This window comes from Paroedura picta, chromosome 7, assembly GCF_049243985.1.
Source record: "Paroedura picta isolate Pp20150507F chromosome 7, Ppicta_v3.0, whole genome shotgun sequence".
Classification (NCBI taxonomy): Eukaryota; Metazoa; Chordata; class Lepidosauria; order Squamata; family Gekkonidae; genus Paroedura; species Paroedura picta.
The window spans coordinates 105,416,246-105,436,486 of record NC_135375.1 but is presented as its reverse complement, the minus strand read 5'-3'; the positions used below and the strand labels follow the sequence as shown (position 1 = coordinate 105,436,486).

At 46.3% G+C, this 20,241-nt stretch overlaps 1 protein-coding gene across 1 annotated transcript in view; it reads left to right on the top strand.

Moving 5' to 3' along the window:
• Positions 1 to 20,241, top strand: part of LOC143841527 (tumor necrosis factor receptor superfamily member 1A-like) — a 45,161-nt gene that overhangs the window by 6,043 nt on the left and 18,877 nt on the right. Inside the window, exons 2-6 of the mRNA XM_077345909.1 lie at positions 10,749 to 10,944; positions 15,527 to 15,655; positions 16,332 to 16,487; positions 17,328 to 17,412; positions 18,563 to 18,633. Of these exons, the coding sequence (XP_077202024.1) occupies positions 10,749 to 10,944; positions 15,527 to 15,655; positions 16,332 to 16,487; positions 17,328 to 17,412; positions 18,563 to 18,633 (637 nt within the window). The remainder of the gene's footprint in view (positions 1 to 10,748; positions 10,945 to 15,526; positions 15,656 to 16,331; positions 16,488 to 17,327; positions 17,413 to 18,562; positions 18,634 to 20,241) is intronic.

Sequence of the window (20,241 nt, the reverse complement as noted above, 5' to 3'; positions counted from 1 at the left end):
AAGCTTTTTCTTCTGGGTTATAACTCCAATAATGGAAATGAGTTGGGGAATGGTGGTGGGGCATGCTTAAAGTAATAGAGTGCAACAAGATAAAGAACTGTTTTTTTAATACCTCACTTTTCACTACCTAAAGGACACCCACAGGACATCCACGAACACCTTTCCTTTTCTCTCCCCACAACCTTTGGGGTAGGTGGAACTGAGAGAGCTCTAAGAGAACAGCTCAAACCCAGTTCCCCAGCTTAGAGCCTGCTATTCTTTAACCACTACACCATACTGGTTTCATAATAAAGCAGGGAGAGGGTATGTTTCAGCTCACTTTGTCAACATGCTCTGTTACTAATAAAATAAATTATTCTGTTTTTCTTATTTTCTATTATTATATGTTGTGCCATCAACATACACCAACTAATACCCACATTAAAATAACAATATGCAGCGACTCAGCAATTTATCTTTGAACCAGACCAGACTAGGTTTATTTGTGATCCTGTTTAAAAGGAAAAGTCTTGGAAATGCAGTGGGTTGTGGTGTCAGTGAACACAGCGTGGACTATCTCCTTGAATACATGGGTTTCCTTCTGTCCTTGTGTGGAAAAATCCACAAATGAAAGCAGCCTGTATGTTTGCTGGCATTCTCAGAGCTTTGTGAATAGTTGGTAAGGCAAGATTTCCTTTATAGAATCCATGCTTATTTATCTATAATAAGGCTTGTTCTTCAATATGTTTAACACTCTAGTTGCAAAAATCCAGTTGTTTACTCAAGACAGAGATTAGGTTGATGGCTCTTTAAGTTTCTAGGTCTTTTTTAAAGAACTGGTATTACATTGGCTACCTTCCTCGTAAGGAAGTTGCTTTGAAAACTAACTTGCACATTTCTATTTGAGGGTGATGCGTGGTATTTTTTAAGAACAGTTTGGTGACTGCCGATGTATATTTCATCCATGGACTCTAAAGCATAGTCGTTCTGATGTCCTCCCTGAAAACTGTAGTTGAGGTATGGTATCTCCTAAGCAGAGAAGAATGATACAAAGAATTGATGTCTTATCAGAAAACTGTTGGATTCCTTTGGTATTCTTTTGTTTGTTTCATTGCTTCTCTTGTTCTTAAAGGCTGTGGCTCAGCGGTCAGGCATCTACTTGGCATGTGGAAGGTCCCAGGTTCAAATCCTGGCTTCTCCAGCTAAAAGGTACTAGGTGATGGGAAAGGCCTCTGCCTGACATCCTGGACAGCCACCGCCAGTCTGAGGAGAATATACTGATCTTAATGTATTGAACGTCCAATTCAGTATTAGGCAGCTTTATGTGCAAAGTTCAGACTGGCCTCTTGTGCCAAACCAGAATTGGCTGCCATGTGACCTGTACAATAGGTGTTGTAGTAGACCTGTTCTAATTTTACGTTTCTTGTGCTCCTGTTTCATGAACCAGGGAGCCTACCATGTGCGCTGCCCTTGGTACATGCAGCTGTGGTTTCGTGTGAAGACAAGTAGGCGTCTTTTCCAGCCATAATATATGCTACCTGAAACCCAGATTTTCAAGGCTATGTACTAAAACTGCAAAATGGGTACCTTGCCCGTTTCCCCACAAAATGGTGATTACGCATGCCAAGAGACTCACAAGTGGTGTGCACTCTTGTAACACAAGACGTATTTAAAGGGTTTTAAATTGATTTCATAGTGTAATGGCAGAAAGCGAAGAGGAACTAAAGAGCCTCTTGATGCGGGTAAAGGAGGAGAGTGCAAAAGTTGGCTTGAAACTCAACATCAAGAAAACGAAGATCATGGCATCCGGCTCTTTCATTTCCTGGCAAATAGATGGGGAAGAAATGGAGGTAGTAACAGATTATATTTTCCTGGGCTCCAAGATCACTGCAGATGAGGACTGCAGCAAAGAAATTAAAAGATGCTTGCTCCTGGGGAGGAAAGCTATGGCAAATCTAGACAGCATCCTAAAAAGCAGAGACAACACCCTGCCAACTAAAGTGCGTCTAGTCAAGGCTGTGGTCTTTCCAGTTGCAATGTATGGCTGTGAAAGTTGGACCATAAGGAAGGCCGAGCGTCAAAGAATTGAGGCTTTTGAACTCTGGTGCTGGAGAAGACTCTTGTGAGTCCCTTGGACTGCAAGGCGAACAAACCGGTCAGTCCTAGAGGAGATCAGCCATGACTGCTCCTTAGAAGGCCAGATCCTAAAGATGAAACTCAAAGACTTTGGCCACCTCATGAGAAGGGAGGTCTCCCTGGAGAAGAGCCTAATGTTGGGAGCGATCGAGGGGAAAAGAAGAAGGGGACGACAGAGAATGAGGTGGTTGGATGGAGTCACTGAAGCAGTTGGTGCGAACTTAAATGGACTCCGGGGAATGGTAGAGGACAGGAAGGCCTGGAGGATCATTGTCCATGAGGTCGCGATGGGTCGGACACGACTTTGCACCTAACAACAACAACAACAACAACAAACTCTTGTAAATAAATAGATAAAGAAGAAAATGTTGCCCCTACCCAAGGGTTTATTTTAAAAAAATGCTTTACACACAGAAAATATATTCAGCAGAAAATTCAATGAGATAAGCTTGCTATCACAAGAGTGTACTAACTTACAGTTCTGTGAGAACAGAATATAAACAATTAATCACTGCCTTCAAGCATTTAGAGTAAACCAAAATTTGTTATCAAATTCACCTTTTGACTTCGAACATCAATATTGTCTAAATTATGTTTAAATAAACAGGCAGTTTAGTTATACAGAACATAACTTCTCCATCCACTCTTTAGTTTTGTTTTACATGGAAGAGAATTTTTCTTCTAGTATCTGACAAAGATAACACAAGCAGTTACTATTGCATATAGGACCTCTTTCTTGAAGAGAAGACCAGTATACAGATAGCAGAGGTTAACAATAACAGTTCTGATGTACAAGCAATCATATAGCCCAGTGGTCCCCAACCTTTTTATCACCGGGGACCGGTCAACGCTTGACAAGTTTACTGAGGCCCGGGGGGGGGGGGTAGTCGCCACCACCTGAGCCCCTGCTCCACTTGCTTTCCCACCGGTGCCCCTGACTTCCCACAGCCCGCTGAGGGGTGCTGCCAGCAACAGCTGCACAGTGCCATGCCGAGGGGGAGCCCCAGCCATGGCGTCCTCTGGAGAGCACCAAAGGTGAGCCGGCAGCAGAGTGGCAGGGCAGCCCCTGAGGCAGCAGCCAGGGAGGAGGACGAGGAAGAGCCACGGCCCGGTACCGACTGATCCACGGACCGGTCCCAGTCTCCGGACCGGGGGTTGGGGACCACCGATATAGCCTATACCCACTGAGCTGTTTTTACTGTCCGATATTTTATAACTCACACATGCTCCCACCACATATAAAAAATAGTATTCTCTTTTGCCACAAAACCAACAATTCTTTGCAGTGCTACAAATTGTGGAAGCGTCTGGTTGGTAGCAGTTACCATTGGTTTGCCATTTTAATTATGTTCTCGATCAAGGAGAGATTCACTGAAAAGTTTGGCCCTCTTGTAAACAAGTGATTCAACACAACTGGATGTACTTGATGTTTGTCCAAAGATGCCGTTGCTTGAGCTAACCATTTTGTGCAGCCATCAGATCTGTGTCCTAAGTAGTGTGTGTGTGTGTGTGAGAGAGAGAGAGAGAGACTACTTCAATTTGTTGCATGTAAACCTTGTGTTATACCATTACCTTTGACCTGCAATTAGTAAGTTGCACCATACTGGCTCAACAGTCAGCAAAATGCTTGTACTGGTTGTCTGGATGAGCTCCAGGAGCAGCGAATGAATTTCCTGCGGCAGAGACATATGACTCACTAGAATAGAGCGTTGGATTTACTGAAAGGGAAGTGGCTTCCTGTAATTCGCAACTGCAATATTTGATATGGTATAAACACCCAAGAGGGTCAAGCGATCACAGTATGGTGAAGTTTAGCATTAGGTGAGTGGATGGTTTTCCCTGGAAGCCTGACACAACATAGTCTGATTCAAGAAGAGGAAAACCTCAAAATTGAGTGGATTAGTCAAATAGAATCTGAAAGATAAAGAACAGTCAGAATGCATAGATATTATTTAAACCCATAATAACAGGAGCTCAGATAGAATTTATACCACAGATTAGGCAGTGCCAACAAATCTCAGAAGACATTAGCAGTGTTATGGCACCAAGTCAAGGAAGCCATAAAAGATAACAGGAGAAAAGGGAACCTTCCTCCTATGAAGTGAACCAAAAGGAAACATGTCCTTCAGAGGTGGGTTGCCACTTCCTGCCTCTGCATAGCAACCCTGGGCTTATTTAGTGGTCTCCCATCCAAGTTCTGAGCAAAGTTGACTCCACTTTGCTTCTGAGATCAGGCTGGTCTGAGCTATCCACAGTTAACAATATTAGGAACCATGCTGCTAAAGCATGATTATAAGGATTTCCTTTGCATACATCAGAAGCAGGAAACAGACAAATTAGACAGGGCTAGGACGACGCAGAGGTAAAAGGATTGCTGAAATGCTGCTGTGAAAACTGAATTATGTATCAGTTTTCACTCCAGAGAATGTGGGGTGTTCATCCACTTCTGAGTCACCTTTTTCAGGAAGGCTGTCTGAAGGACCAGTCAATGAGCAGAGATGATGATTTAGGGCCAAAACTGATGATGTCTGAACACAATTATTCCACGCTTCTGTAAAACCAGATGCCTTTTCAAAAATTTGGAAGGCAGTAAACGGAATACTGATGTTTCAAAAAGAGATCTAGAGGAAACCCAGAAAATTACAGGCATAATGACTCTCCTGAGTAAACAGGTGGAAACTGCTATGAAATACAGAATTATTAGCTACATGTACAAATGAGATTGTAGAAATATACTCAAAACATACTTATTTAGGATAACAAAGTTTTAGTCCAGTGGCACCTTTAAGACCAACAAAGTTTTATTCAGAGTGATGAGGATACTTCTTCACATATGATTAAACGCGTGTAGAAATACTGTCTTTTGATTGTGCATCAAGATTGTGATAAATATGCTCAAAAAGTTATTAATTTGTGGGATTCATTATAACACGAGAGGTAGAGATGACCATTAGTTGGCTGTAAAGGAAGATTAGACAATTTAGCAGAAAATGTGTGTGATGGACAGTACTTTAAAAACAAGCCTTAAAGTACTGACGTATCAGTGAACCAGAAAGCAGGATACAAAAGAGAAAAAGGGTTACATATCTGTAACAGCGGGCTCGCTGTTAATAATAACGTGCTAAGGGCAGTGGGTGGAGAGTGGGCATGGCTTGTCCGAGGCAGGGCTTTGTTCGTCCCGATTGGGCCCTGCCCTGCACAGGCCATGCTCATTCCTGCCACCCCAGCCGGTCAGGGGCTCTCTGCCGCCATTGTCGGCAGATTGCCACTGGACACTCCCCAGGACACATGTAAGTGCCCTGGGGATGGATGACAGTGGGGGGAGGGCAGCCTTTCCCTTCCCGTTGGCCCCCAAAGCCCTCTCGCTGCCTCGCAGACGTAGCTGCCTTCCCCACGGGTAAGTTCTCTGGCTGGCTTACCCTCACTCCCGGCAAAGGAGCAGGGATGCCATGTCGAAGATGCGGCCTCCCTGTTCCTTTCCTGCCCGGGCTCCCTTCACGCGGGGGAAAGGAGCATCTTCGACGCAGCGTCCCTGCTCCTTTCCCACGCGGTGTCCCTTCACCCTCAAAGACACGGCAGCCCTGCTCCTTTCCCGCCAGACACGCAGCTGGCTTGCGCGGGGAGGGGGTCCCGGCGGCCCTACTCCTTTCCCACCCATGCACTGTGGCCCATGGCCGCAGAGGTCATGCTCGGGCTCCAGCCACGGGACCGCAACACCCCGGCAAGCCTTCGCCTGGTTAAGGCGAACCACCCACCTGCGCCAGAGACCGGCCGAGGGCTGCCTGCAGGCCTGACGCTGACCCCAGCCTTCTGTCGCGCCCTCCCACGCACGCGCCTCAGTGGGGGGGGTCTGCCCATCCTTCCACTGGCCCCTACTCTGCCCATATTTATAAATGGGCTTTCCCCCTAGTAAAATAATATTATTCAAAAATTACTATTCATTACAAGGTATATAAAACAAACAAGCTTAAAATTTCTCTCCAACAGCTTCCTCACCATAACGTGTATGATAGTGCTTCAGATATTATCGCTAAACTTTGTAATTAGTCTATTTTACCACTATATTATTGATTTTCATCATTACTACATATTTATGATTAAGAGTTATTGATAGATTAATACCCAGTGTTCATAGAGAGTAAGCCTCTGGCGTCAGGGCTGGAGGGGGAGCAATGGGAGACTCTTGGTCCTGCTTACAGGCCTTCCTGAAGGCTGACCACTGTAAGAAACCAAATGCTGCCAGGCCAGCGGTCTGATCTGGCATAGCTCCTCTTAATTCTTAAGAGAGTTCCTTCGTCAGTAGCCTAGGCCAGTGTTTATTTTATTTATTAATTTTATTCATGTAATTTATATACTGCCCCTCTCTGTGTCGTCTTAGGGTAGTGTAAACAAAACCAGTGGGAATCGGGAAATAGAACATTGTAACAGTATGAACAAAAAGGATATAAACAGTTAACAGCACAACATAAGGGTAATCGTGAACAACTGAAGAGGTAGCAGCAACAGTCAGGAACAATTGGGTGTCAAGGTTGTCTGGTAGAGGGACAGGTTGTGGGAAGGTCCCTATTGTTGGCCTCATCTGAAAGCCTGGCGGAAGAGCTGCGTCTTGCAGGCCCTGCGGAAACTATTTGAGTTCCGATAGGGCCTTGACTTCATTGGGGAGCTCATTCTACCATGTTGGGACTTCAGCTGAGAAGGTTCTAGTTCTGGTTGATGCCAGGTGAACGTCTTTGGGGCCAGGGGTCACCAAGTTGTTGGAATGGGTAGAGCATGTTGCTCTTTGAGAAATACATGCATACCGATGGTCCTTGAGATACGCAGGTCCCTGACCACGTATGGCACTTAAACCTGATCTGATATTTTATTGGTAGCCAGTGCAGTTGCTGGAGGATCGGGGTAATGAGGGCCCTCCATAAATTTGGGTGAGGATGCGAGCAGCCACATTTTGTACCAATCATAGCTTTTGAAGCAGGGATAAGGGCAGGCCTGCATAGAATGAGCTGCGTTAATCCAGTCTAGAGGTGACTGTCGCATGGATCACTGTGGCAAGGTGTTCTGGGGTCAGATAGGGCACTAATAGTTTAGCTTGGCAGAGATGGAAAAATGCCAGCTGTGCTACTCTTGTGATTTAAGCTTCCATGGTTAGGGAAGCATCAAGAATTATGCTCAGATTCCTGATTGTATTCTTTTGAGTAGCACCCCATTCAGGCTGGGGAGTCATGCTTCCTGGTTCTCTGTCACCCCACATAGTACTTAGATAGTATCTCCTGGCACCTCCTGTGCAGCCTCCAGCCAAATTACAGGAATATGGCAGGGCTTGACCAATGTAACATAGCACCTAAAAATGTCAATGTAGAAGTCAGTATTTTTAGTAGTGATCCCCATGAATAGTCCAAACTTAGCATTTCACATCAGAATATGCATGGTGGTACAACATAAAAATTAAGGTTGCCCAGTGTCAGTTAGGTTGCCCCCGGCCACTAGCAGGGAATGAAGAGATATGGTTGCCAAATCCAGGATGGAAAACTCCTGCTGGAGATTTAGGGTTGGAGGCTGGGAAAGCCAGAGACCTCAGTATGCTGCAATGTGATAAAGTCGACCCTGCAAAGCAATAATTTTCTCCATGGAACTGATCTCTGGCATCCCTAATAAAAATACAGGTACATGAAATTCATGTCATGGTTTGTTTATATACTAACTTTATACCATTCAGTGGTAGTGGATGAATTTATTTCTTAACCAGTTGCTGTCTACACTGTCTCTGATATTCAGTATTCCATTAAACGGAGCTCTCTAAACCTATTATTATTAATATATATTACTACTACTACTGTTACTACTACTATAAAAATTGGGAAGAAATGAGTTAGAGATACATGTTAACCCTTCAATGTGGTGGTGACAATCGTGGTGACCCCAAATTTATTTATACGCTACAACCGTTTTATCAATGCTTTAATAACATTTTGATAAACTAGGCCCAGTCCTCTGATTTCTTTGAAGCCTCTGCTAGACTGCTTGGTGCCGTAAATTGTTCTGTTGAATAGGGCGATTAATAAGATTGTATCTTTGATGTCCGGTGACCTCCTATGACGTGACTGATATGTGGCCCCGTTACAGATCTGGAAAGATTGAAGAATGCTTTTTTTTTTTAAGCTAAGCATGAGGTGGCAATATATCTACCGTGTATACTCGCACATAAGCCAGCCTGCATACAAGCCGAGGGGGACTTTTTCAGCTTTAAAAAAGGGTTGAAACATTCGGTTTATATGGTAGATCAATTATATGGTAGATTAATAATACTCAGTGGCTCGGGAGCCACTTGTGACGTTTTGACGTGCCACCAGTGATGCCTACCATTCATTACAGGAAAGTGGGCATGACACTTGCGCAGTGGGCCTTGTAGCTAGCAGGTGGTTCCCACCTTCAAACAGCCATTGTGAGCCTTCCTGAGGCATAGGCCTCATGCCAAGGATGGAAGTAAATGTGGCTCTTTGGGTTCAGGATAATTGCAGAAGTGACTCTCCATGTCCATGGAATGAATACCACTACTCTTGTTGAAACATCACTTTATACATCGGTCAGATGCAGGTAACACAGGCAGTGTTTCTTGAGTTGTTTTGTGTTGTTTTTTGTTGCTGCCATTCTTCTATATCACCCTTTGATGATGACTTTAGCTTTAGGCGATCAATGGAAGTCTCCGAACAAAGAATCATAACCAATTTATTTATTTTTATATTTCTGATTCGACTTGTGTCCCGCCACTCCCACAACCTGGCTCATAGCAGCTAACGGCGTAAAAGTCCCACATTAAAACCCTACCAAAGCCATAACCCCATTAAATCTAAAACAACCAATTCTAGACAGCAGCAGCCAGCCCTCTCCCCCCCAGCTCAACTGACGGATGGCATCATATGGGGAGGTCAAAGGGAGCCGCACCGATCTAATTTGCTCAGTGGTGGGAGCGCAGATTTTAACCAGCCCGGCCTCAGCCAAAGACCTGGTGGAAGAGCTCTGTCTTACACACTCTGCAGAACTTTGAAAGCTCCATCAGGGTCCTTAGCTCACCCAGGAGCTCATTCCACCAGGTCAGGGCCAGGACTGAAAAAGCCTTGGCCTGGGTCGAGGCCAGGCAAACTTCTCTCAGGCCAGGGACAACGAGTAAATTAGCCGGTTGAAGGACTCTGTGGGGGGCATAAGCAGGCAAGCAGTCCCTCAGATATGTGGGGCCCTGACCTCAGATGGCCTTGAAGGTTAATTCCAAAGCCTTGAACCTGTTCTGGGCCGCGATCAGCAACCAATGCAGCTGCCTCAGTACCGTCTGGATGTGGGTCCTCCAAGATGCACCAGTGAGGACCCTAATAGCTGCATTTTGTACCAGCTGCAATTTTCAGGTCAGGGACAAGGGTAGGTCCACGTAGATAAAAGTTACAGAAGGCCAATCTGGAGGTGACCATTGCATGAATCACTGTGGCCAAGTGAACAGTGGACAGGGAGGGTGTAAGTAGCCGCACCTTGTGCAGATAGTAGAATGCTAAGTGTGCTACTCCTGTGACCTGGGCCCCCAGAGATAATGAGGAGTCTAAGACAATGATGTTATCCGTTCAGTCGTGTTCAACCCTCGGCAATTCTATAGGGAAGTCTTGCCATACGCCCCTGTCTCTGACTGCTTCTTTTAGTTGGTTCATGGTCATCCCTGTGTTGGCTTTGATCGTGTCGAGCCAGTGGATCCTTTGGCGACCACGTTTCCTTTTGCCGCTGACCATGCCGAGCATTAATGGTTTTTCTAGCGAGTTTGATCGCATGATGTGTCCAAAGTAAGTGAGCTTTAGCCGTAACATCTTCCCTTCTAATGACATAGTTGGTTGGCTCCTCTCTAAAACGATCTTGTTGGTAACTTTGGCTGTCCATGGGATTCGCAGCATTCGTCTCCAACACCATCATTCAAAAGCATCTATTCTCCTCCTGTCTTCCTTCTTCCTTCTTCAGGGCTTTTGCATCCATAGGTTGTTATGGGGAAGACAATAGTGTTGACTAGCCAGCACTTCCTTACTCTTCCATATTCGGTTCATGCCTAACATTGCATTCTGGCTCAGTGTTATTCACCATTTGATTTCATGGCTGCATCCACCACTTTGATTGAGCATAGAGTAAGATCACTCCCAAATTCCTTGCCAATGATACAGTGTTAGTAGCTATTGCAGTGGATGGATGCCCTAGCTTTGACTGTTTGACAAGTAAATACTTTCAAGGTGCTCTTGCTTTGACAAATTTGGCAACTGAATGCATTCAGGGTGCACTAAAAATAAGTATATATTAGGTTAGAGCCCAGGTGATGGTGAGGTAGCTAGCTAGAGGGAACATTGGCATGCCTAGCTCAAAAGTTGAAAATTCCTAGCACAAATCTGAGAAACAGAGCAGCAAATAAATTGATTTTGCAAAGTGACGATTCCGTATATCGCCGGTCCGTTCTCAGTTGGAATTTCTGGCCATTGGACTGGGATGGTGCTCGACCATCTATTGCATTAAACTGTGTTTGCCTGGAAAGTCGGAAACCAGTCCTGATGTGAAGATATTAAAGATTGAGGTCATTCTCCTTGATGAAGAACTGTCTGTTCATTTTGTGCTTGCAGGTCAAATTAATCCTGATTCAGATTAATGGAGGGGACTGCCTGGGATTAGGCCCCGTCCCCAGAGACGTGCGTACCCATGGTGTACTTGAGGACAAGCAACCCTTCAACCACTCCAGCAGCAGCGAAAATAGGCAGTGTAGACAAGGGTACTACCTCCATCCAGACAAAACTCACTGCTGCATGCGATGTCACAAAGGTATGAATAAATGCCAAACAGCTACTTCTATACTGTTGCCTATCCCATGTCTCCCTTTATTGACAAATCTCCTTGTTTCTAAATCTGCACCTTTTAAATGGTTCAAATTATGATTGCGCAAAAAAAGATTCTCTTCTTCTTTTCTCTCTGTTCTTTTCACTTGAAGTTCCTGAACAGATCGAAAACCAAACCACTTCCAGGCAATCACTGCAGCTGAATATTTAGAGAGTATTTAAGGCAGTTTTCTGATCCTTTCCTAACGAGGAAAAAAAACAGACAATTTTTTTGGGATGATAAATTCACATAACTTATTAAGAGGGAGGACTGACTTGGTCTCAGTTCAGATCAATTTTCACACTCCAATAAAATACATTCTAGGAACTCAAGCTGACCAGATCCACATTTACAAACTCTGCCCCTTGGGAAAGTTGATCTGGAGGGTTGTAGGTAGAGTTGTCAATTTCCAGCTGGAGCCTAGAATCCTCCCAGGATGATCACTGGTCCCTAGACTACTGGAGAAAATGGCAGCATCAGAGGGTGGACGTTGTACCTTGGTGAGGTACCTCCCTTCCCCAAACCCATTCTTCCCAGGCTCTGACGCCAAATCTCCAGAAATTTCCCATGTCACAGTTGGCAACTCTAGTTGTGGGACCCACATGAGGGGGGCTGCATTGTAGGGCAGGGGTAGTCAACCTGTGGTCCTCCAGATGTCCATGCGTTTGCTGGCAGGGGCTCATGGGAATTGTAGTCCGTGAACATCTGGAGGACCACAGGTTGACTACCCCTGTTGTAGGAGATCAAATGGGATGAACTCTCCCTTTCTGTTTCCAACATAAGAACTACACTGATCAAAGGAGGAGGACAAGTCAATTTTGCCGCCTCCTTCCTTATCATTGAAGCTCCCAGCCCTCTACTACCCTGGGAATCAACTTGATTCCCATGACTGGAAGGGACTGGGGAGGAGAGGGGAATGCTGGAAAGATCCCTAGTCCTTGTACTCAACCCACTGGTTCTCCAACGGTAGGGCAGAAGTACATGAAAGGCTGAAAGAAGTGACTAATAAATAAACTTTGGCAGCTGGCAAGACTCTAGCTGCCAGAACACAACGTCTTGCAAGAACACAACATCTTCATCCCACACACAGTGAAGTGGAATCTAACTGCCAGGCAAGACAAATACAATATTTATTCCCATAGCTGAAGGACCGGTCAGTAGGCAATGTGAAAGACCTCAGCTGGAGACTCTGGAGAACCACTGCTGGTCTGAGTAGACAGTACCAACTTTGCTGGACCAAGGTTCTGATTCAGTATAAGGCAGCTTAATGTGTGTTTATGGTAATGTTGCAAGCTTAGGAACTGAGAACCCAGCATAAGCAAGATATTTGATGCATCCAGTCTAGGGTTGCCAGCAAGCTTGGAGGGGGACAAAATGGCTTGGCCCTTTAACAAAGAGAGCCAGCATGGTATAGTACAGGGGTAGTCAAACCGCGGCCCTCCAGATGTCTGTGGACTACAATTCCCATGAGCCCCTGCCAGCGTTCACGGCAGTTTGACTACCCCTGGTACAGTGGATAAAAGCAGCGGCCTCTATTCTGGAGAACTAGTTTTGATTCCCCACTCCTCCACATGCAGCCAGCTGGGTGATCTCAGGACAGTTACAGTTCTCTTCGAGCCTCACTTACTTCACAGGGTGTTTGTTTTGGGAGAGGAAGGGGAGGCGATTTTAAGCCACTTTCAGACTCCTTTGGGTAGTGAAAAGTGAGGTACAAAAAACATCTCTCTCTCAAACATTGAATAGACGTTATTCACCAGGTGATGCAACTGGCCTCCCTGGTATGAAAAGCTTTTGCCCACACATTTTAACCATCTGTATTAACGGGACAGGACCTTTTTCTCCATGCCTGCTGGCAACCCTAATTGCAGACCCAGCATTCTACTGCAGACTTCAGAAGCGCGGGCCCAGTTTAATCAAGAAGAAGAAGAAGAGTTGGTTCTTATATGCCGCTTTTCCCTACCTGAAGAAGGCTCAAAGCGGCTTCCAGTCGCCTTCCCTTTCCTCTCCCCACAACAGACACCCTGTGAGGTGGATGAGGCTGAGAGAGCCCTGATATCACTGCTCGGTCAGAACAGTTTTATCAGCGCCGTGGCGAGCCCAAGGTCACCCAGCTGGCTGCATGTGGAGGAGAGCAGAATCGAACCTGGCATGCCAGATTAGAAGTCCGCACTCCTAACCAGTACACCAAACTGGCTCTCCTAACACCACCGCACTCCTAACCACTACACCAAATCAATGCTCTGGGGATGCGCAATCCCACCTGTAAGTCCTTCTTCCCTGCCTGACCTCACACTTCAACATATCTCAGGCTTTCCTCCTGCTCCTGAGCGGCACTAGGAAATGGTACAGAGTCATGTTGGCAGAAGGGAGACCTTTTGTCTCTTCAGAATCTCACCTAGCTGTGGGAGAGCCCTGATCCACAGATTCAAAGCCAAACACGGACCAAAACGTTGCCGAGACAAAATCCTTAGTTCTCTATTTCTTAAATCTAAGAATCTAATTTAATCGCAGCTGGGAAGTGTGTGTGTGTGTGTGGGGGGGAATCCCTATTGCGAGCTGTCAACATTTCGGAATATATTAGACATGAAAGTTGATTGAAAATTTTGAGCCAAAAGGAAGGAAGTTAAAAGTGTTGCCTGTTTCATCATCCTCTGTTAAACACCCACCGTGCTCATTCATTATGAAATGCCTTAGGAGTGGGAAAGACCAGGCTGGTGGGAGAGCTGACTCACTCATCCTCTCCTTTGTCCTGAGCAGGACATCATGGGGCAAGTCTGTGCGGTGCATTTAAACATGTCTAAGGTTGTGAACGCCTGGGTGGGGCTTATATGCCTCCTGTAATTACAGCTGAGCTCCAGACTTCAGAGATCAGTTGCTCTCGAGCAGGGGTAGCCAGACTGTGGCTCTCCAGATGCCCATGGACTACCATTCCCATGAGCATGCTGGTAGGGAATCAGGGGAATTGTAGTTCATCGACATCTGGAGAACCACAGTTTGGCTACCCCTGCTCTAGAGAAAATGGCAGCTTTGGAGGGCAGGCTGTATGACATCACATCCCTGCTGAGTTCCCTCTCTGCCCCAGGCTCCACCCCCAAAATGCCAGAAATTTCCCAGCCCAGTATTCTAAACAAGCCTCCCCTCCCCAAGCAGGAATCATAGTCTTATAAAGGTCCAAGGTGGCTCGATCTCATCAGATCTCAGAAGCTTAAGCAGGGCTGTTTAGTGCTTGGTTGGGAGATCACCAAGGTTGCTGCACAGAAGCAGGCAATGGCAAACCCCCTCTGAACATCTCTTGCCTTGAAAACTCCACAAAGCAGAGGCAGTGACTTGTCTTTCCTCCCCCAGCAAGGCTCACGAGCTCTAAGGATGGATGCACAGCTTCACTTCAAAATCACTATTTCTGGGATGCTTGGCGGGGAAATTGCAATGTTTGTATAATTTCCTCAACTAGGCTTAAATTTGGCGCATAGCCTTTTCCATGGGATAGGCTGATGCCTTTTAAGCAAGAGCCAAGAATAACGGAGCAGGTTAACTGGAACAGATTCATAGGCACGGGCACATGCGCCATGCATTTCCTACATAGTTTGCTGCTTTGGTCAAGCTGGACTGACCATACATTTCTATGCTCACCTCCTGGGCTGAATCTGCACTGGGCTTTTTATCCCTGGTGACCTCAAATTTAAAAAGTAATCTACACGTTATTCGATTTCCATTCTGATATTTAGCGCTTTACATATCCCCTCTGCAACATCTTTTGATTGATTCGCAGTGACACTATCTTTCCCCTGCAATGCCTAAGAGTGGATATAACTCACTACATTTGAGGAAACTGCTCTGAGAGCCCCAGTATTAAGTGCAGATCTCTGCATTTTGCCAGATTCACTTCCACTCCGGCACCTCCAACACTGATGTAGTGAAGCAGTCTGTTGCTGATTGGTCAGGGCATCAGTTCAAAGACTGCCTGGTTCCCGGTTGCCATTCCCTTGCAAGACTTATTTTTGCCCTCATTTCTAAAGTGACTATGCTTCAAGACTACACTTCTGTTTGCCGAGATTTGCCTTTTGGATTGTCTTTCCCCTCTTTGTTCTCTCCCTCCCCTCATTCACTCAGGAAAAGAAAAATAAACAAGCAGCCTCATGCTCCATTCCCCCCTCCCCCCCCCACACACACTTGCTTTGGCTGTAGAGTCAGGAGACAAATGGCAGGAAATAAACCCCTTTCCATACTTGTGCTTCTTCAATGCCGGCTGGAGCTTTGCAACCTCCGCCCCCCTCCCCTCTCTGAGCTTCCCCACTCAAGTGGGTAGGAGAGAGCAGCCACACACTTAAGTGTAGAACACAGTCTGTTTAAATTCAGGGGAAAGGAAGGAGGAAGGCCTGAGTTCAGATCACTCAGAACGCAGCAGGATTGACCATGGGGGGGGGGGGGGAGTAAGCGCAGTACCAGCCCTGGCTCTCTCATTCACCCACAATTTCCCCGCCCCTTCCTCTCCCTGCCAGTCACTTCCTGTTGGGCAATTCCTTTGCAGGCACTTACGTTGCTCAGGATTGCGCTACTGAAGACAAGACATCCACCTGTAAACCATGCCCTGAGAGAACGTACATGGACTGGGAAAATTCTGCAAAATCGTGCCGCGGGTGCCAAGACTGCCGTACAAGTAAGTCCATCTGACGATAGACCGGAGAAATAGCAGCATTGGGAAGAGGGGTTGGGCAGGGGAAGAGCTGGTCTCTGGGATCGCAGGAGAGGAAGAAGTTAAACAGAGCTGTTGTTACTAACATAAGCCAGCTGATGCTTAATGTTTTGTTTAATGGATATCCTGCTTTTTCCTTGATCAGGGACCCAGTGGCTTTTCACATCATTCCCCTTTCCTTCATGCAACCCGCACCCCAACAACCTTGTAAGGTGGGTTAGGCTGACAGGCTGTGAGAGACCTGAGATCACCCGAAAAGCTTCATAGCCGAGCTGGGGATCCGAACCTGGTTGTCCCAAGTCCTAGGCCGTCTCTCTAACCACCGTGCTGCACCAGCCCTCTAGTATGCCAGGAGTGCTCAGTGTAAGATTTCTTTCAGGCAACGAACAGTTTTTATAGCTCAGTTTCCCTAAGCTCAGGAATAAGAATAAAGAAATACTGAAAATCAGCACAAGAAATAAAAACGCACAGTGATGTTTTATAATCTTGATAACAATCCGGAAATACCCCACAGCCTATCGAAAGCTATATTTGAAGAGGAGGTGGTAATCCACTGACTATTCAGATTGTTCTTTGGTAGCCTGGGGATCCCTTACCAGTCTGATCTATTGCTAAGGAATCTCCTCTTTCCCCTCCCGAGAAACCATGAGTCAGGTCACATTGAGCAACTGCACCAGCACCCAAGACACTGTCTGCGGATGTGCCAGCAACTACTATCGGGACAGGGAGAGCGACAGCCCCGACTTCCTTTGCTTGCCTTGCAGCGCCTGCCACAATGGAACTGTCTGGAAACCATGTGAGTATGGCCTGGCAGAAACCGTCTCTCGGCCTTGAACACTGACCGTTTGGATTGTTCCCTCCATCATTTATTGTATTTCTCTTGGATGTGTCGGGATTCTTGAACAATTCCTTCTCCTGCAGTCATCCCACAGGTCAGCCATCTCTTTCCCATCGGCAACCAAAAACTGTTTGTTTGTTCGTTCGTTCGTTCGTTCGTTCGTTCACTTTTTAGACTGCCCTACACTATCAAGCGGGCTCAGGGTGGTTTACAACATGTACATATAATAAAATATTAAAATAAAAGCAGAGAAGCTGTTATAAAAATGGGTGGGGCCCCGAAGGCCCCCCAGGTTCCGTGGCAGCCAGGAGGCTGGTGAGTGTAGCAAGGGCTGCATGCAGCATGCCCAGCTAGCCTTTCCTGCCTTCTCCCATTGCCCAAGAGGGTGGTGAGAGTGGTGGGGGCAGCGTACTGGGCCCACCTTCCCCCAGCATCCTGGAGGCCAGCAAGAGCGGCATGGCAGTGTGCAGCATGCCTGGCCAGCCTTCCCTACCCAGGAGCCCTGTGAGTGTGGATTGCTCCCAATGCACCCAGCCAGCCAGGGCAGCAGGGGAGAGCCTCTGATTGGTCTTCAGTCAGGGACTGCTGTCACCCTATTGGGGAGATATCCCCCAGTAAGGGCTAGTTAGAGGCTCAGCACCTTGTCGGGAAGGACAGTAATAAAACATTTTAAAATTCTGCTTTCGTCATTTCCGCTCCCATTTCTTGCTGGCCATTCTGTCTTAGCCCTAGTCCTGTTCTGGTTCTGCTGGCCGATCCATGCCCACTTCCCTCACCTCCGTTCTCTCTTCTCTCCAGGTTCCAAGTCCAGCGATACAATCTGTAAGTGCAACAAAGGGTTTTTCCTGCAGACCCAGAAGAATAGCTGTTTGCCATGTAGCAGGTGAGGGATTTTGTCCTCTTGATGGGGCTGTGTTCATGCAGAGAGATGGGTCCTTTCGAGGCTGATGGGATGACGTGCTGTAATGGGAATGCATGCTTTCCAGCATTAAATTCCCCTTTTTTAAGGCAAGTGCAGTGATGGGGAAAGCACTGTTGGTAGAGTAAATAACACATGGAAGTGCACAACCTGATTAAAGAGTAGATAAAGGGTTTTTTTTGTAGGAATTAATATACTTGATAGTATAGAGACAGAGGCAAATTCATAACTACATCTCTAGCTAAGAGAGAGAAAGAGAGAGAGACTGAAATAAATAAATAAGCAGGAAATTGCCCCTAAGATTAGCAGTCTGGAGACAGACAAGGGATGGGGAGCAACTTTGGGAGCATTTCCAAATCAGAACAGGATTAGGAGGAGTTAAACACCCATCCCTCCCACCTTCTGATACTCTTTAGACCAGGGGTAGTCAAACTGCGGCCCTCCAGATGTCCATGGACTACAATTCCCAAGAGCACCCTGCCAGCAAATGCTGGCAGGGGGCTCTTGGGAATTGTAGTCCATGGACATCTGGAGGGCCGCAGTTTGACTACCCCTGCTTTAGACAATGCCTCCCCTTCCCAACTTCCATATTCAAGTGGTGGTTGGTGGGGGCTGTTGTTATTTATAGTCCTCCTTTCTAACAGGTGTAGTGGAACCCAGCCCGCTTTTGCCTGTTCCACCTTTTCAACCCCTATCAATAACCCATGAAGTGAGAAGCAGATTTCCCTTGGGATGTGACAGTAGCCAGGCAATGGCATTCTGTACCAGGTGCGGTTTCCGAGTTGCCTTCCAGGGCAGACCTATGTGGAGTGCATTGCAGTAGTCTAGCCTCAAGGTAACCGTAGCATGGATCCAGCTGGCCTGATCAGCAGAATAGATTTTGGGAGCTAAGATAATGTGTGTTATTTCTGCCTTCTGGTGACCCATTTTGAGAGGCAGCTCTATGTCTTCATTTGGGTCATTCCATTTAACCATGGAAGAGCCTTATCCCCGAGTACAGCAGGGCTTCACTTGCCAGGTTTCTTCTTACTGAGTGGAGATGGCATAGGGTAAAAAAACCAGGGTAGCAGCATTGCTTCCTGAGAGACATAAAGTTTGCTTTTCCCTCTTGTAGCTGCCAAGGGGAAGAGTGCGAAGAAGACTGTGACGTCATGATCCCAAGCAGATTACCCCCGGACTCCCTAGGTGAGTTCCGGCATTGGCTCTCTGCTACCTGCTTGACTACTTCCCCACTTCCAAAGTGCTCCTCCTTCACATGGTTTTTATTTAGGAAATTTCACAATGCCAGCAGATACAATATATCACAATATAATATCATCCTTCAAGCATGGTATTAATAAGGTAAAGGTAAAGGTGTCCCCTGTGCAAGCACCGAGTCATGTCTGACCCTTGGGGTGACGCTCTCCAGCGTTTTCATGGCAGACTCAATACGGGGTGGTTTGCCAGTGCCTTCCCCAGTCATTACCATTTACCCCCCAGCAGCAAGCTGGGTACTCATTTCACCGACCTCGGAAGGATGGAAGGCTGAGTCAACCTTGAGCCGGCTGTTGGGATTGAACTCCCAGCCTCATGGGCAGAGCTTTCAGACGGCGCCACAAGAGGCTCTTTAAGCATGGTATTAATACTAATCCCTAAACAACACCCTGACACAGCTGATCCTGGCTAGCCTGATCTAAGCAGATCTCAGGAGCTTAGCCCAAATAGTATTTGGATGGGACCGAGGAAGTCCGGGCTTGCAGCACAGAGGCAGGCAATGGCAAACATGTGTTCACCTCTTGTCTGGGAAACTCCCTAAGAAATCTCCAGAAGCCAATTGCATTCCACCGTCCCTCTTAACGATATCATAAATTCTGCATATAAATATATACCGCAATCTTATTACATTGATATAAAATACTAAACTGCCAGTCACCCCACCTCAAAGAAGAGAGCTCTGTAAGGCTACCTCCGCGCTTCAGAGGAGATGAATGGAATGGGATAGCTGGGTCTCAATTAATTACTCTCGTCATTCTAAAACTGAGAAGGGCAAAGCTGCCCATCGCTCTCTGATTGTGATGTATTTATTTCCTTCACTGTGTTCCGCTTTTAAACCCAAACAAATGGTGACCATATGGACGCAGCTTATATTTCCGGCTTGGTCCTCGCATTTGTTAAACAAATTATGCTATCTTATTATGCTATCTGCTACTGCATGGTCTGGTAATGTCCATTTCAATGTATCTGAAGGAGTACATGTACACTGGGGGTAGTCAAACTGCGGCCCTCCAGAGGTCCGACTACAATTCCCATGAGCCAGTGAATGTCCTTACAGGTGCTCTGACCAATGAGATTCTGTTCTGACAGGTGCTCTGACCAATGACCAATAATCCCTGCCAGTGAATGTCCATGGACTACAATTCCCATGAGCCCCTGCCAGCGAATGTTCATGGGCTACAATTCCCATGAGCTACTGCCAGCGAATGCTGGCAGGGGCTCATGGGAATTGTAGTCCATGGACATCTGGAGAGACGCAGTTTGACTACCCCTGGTGTACACACTTAAAGGTGCCATTGAACTGGAACATTGTTCACCTGAACCTAAATATTAAACTATTTGCAGACCAGTTCCTTTTTCTTTACAGTGCTATAGCAGTTGGCAGCTTTATTTTATAGGAGGATTGATAGCATCAAAAGGACCACCCCTTTTTCATTACCCATTCTAAATACCTGGGATCAAATAAAAAGTTGATAAAATCAGTAGAATAAATAAATTTAAAAGATAAATTATTTGAATAGCTAAAATGCTAATTTTAGA